The sequence below is a fragment of the Penaeus monodon genome, chromosome 33, assembly GCF_015228065.2.
Source record: "Penaeus monodon isolate SGIC_2016 chromosome 33, NSTDA_Pmon_1, whole genome shotgun sequence".
Lineage (NCBI taxonomy): Eukaryota > Metazoa > Arthropoda > Malacostraca > Decapoda > Penaeidae > Penaeus > Penaeus monodon.
The window spans coordinates 30,856,485-30,857,420 of record NC_051418.1 but is presented as its reverse complement, the minus strand read 5'-3'; the positions used below and the strand labels follow the sequence as shown (position 1 = coordinate 30,857,420).

The 936-nt window shown below is 67.0% G+C and overlaps 1 protein-coding gene across 1 annotated transcript in view; it reads left to right on the top strand.

Moving 5' to 3' along the window:
* LOC119594333 (heat shock 70 kDa protein 12A-like) overlaps nt 1-936 on the top strand; it is a gene marked incomplete at its 3' end in the record, with an annotated part of 15,558 nt that overhangs the window by 8,140 nt on the left and 6,482 nt on the right. Inside the window, 3 exon segments of the mRNA XM_037943392.1 lie at nt 2-226; nt 865-883; nt 886-935. Coding sequence (XP_037799320.1) covers nt 2-226; nt 865-883; nt 886-935 — 294 coding nt within the window.

The window sequence follows — 936 nt, the reverse complement described above, 5'->3', positions numbered from 1 at the left end:
GCAGACACTGAGCCGCGACACGATGCTGGAGGCGGCCAACGGCAGGAAAGTGCCCGCCCTGCAGATCTTCAGCCACGCCCTCCGCTACTTCCGTGACCACGCCCTCCGCGAGCTGAGCGACCAGGCGGGCGTGACGGTCCTGGAGGAAGACGTGCGCTGGGTCATCACCGTGCCCGCCATCTGGAGCCACCCGGCGAAGCAGTTCATGAGGACGGCGGCGTACCAGGTCAGGCCAGGGCGCAGGGAGGGAGAGGGAGAGGGGAGGAGGGATGGGGACAGAGATGGGGATAGGGAGAGAGAGGGAGGGGGCAGGGAGGGAAGGAGGGAGGGGGACGGGGAGGGAAGGAGGGAGGGCGACGGGGAGGGAAGGAGGGAGGGGGACAGGGAGGGAAGGAGGGAGGGGGACGGGGAGGGAACGAGGGAGGCGACGGGAGGGAAGGAGGGAGGGACAGGGAGGGAAGGAAGGAGGGGGACAGGGAGGGAACGAGGGAGGGGGACGGGGAGGGAACGAGGGAGGGGGACAGGGAGGGAAGGAGGGAGGGGGACAGGGAGGGAAGGAGGAAGGGGGACGGGGAGGGAAGGAGGGAGGGGGACAGGGAGGGAAGGAGGGAGGGCGACGGGGAGGGAAGGAAGGAGGGAGGGAGAGCGAGAGCGAGCGAGAAAGAGAGAATGTGTAGCTGGGTGAGGGTATGCTTCTGCGTGGAAGTTTGCTGACGAATTCCTCTATTCTTTTCTGTCTCGCCCTTGATTTCCGCTTCCGAATCTTATTACTTCGTGTTCTTCCACTTCCCTTCTCTGCCTCTTCCCCCCCACTTGCGGCCCTCCCGCCTTCCCCGCCACTAACCCCCCCCCTCCCTCCCCCAGGCCGGAATGGGCTCGGCGCGCGCCCGGAGCAGCTCCTGATCGCTCTCGAACCCGAGGCGGCCGCCATCTACT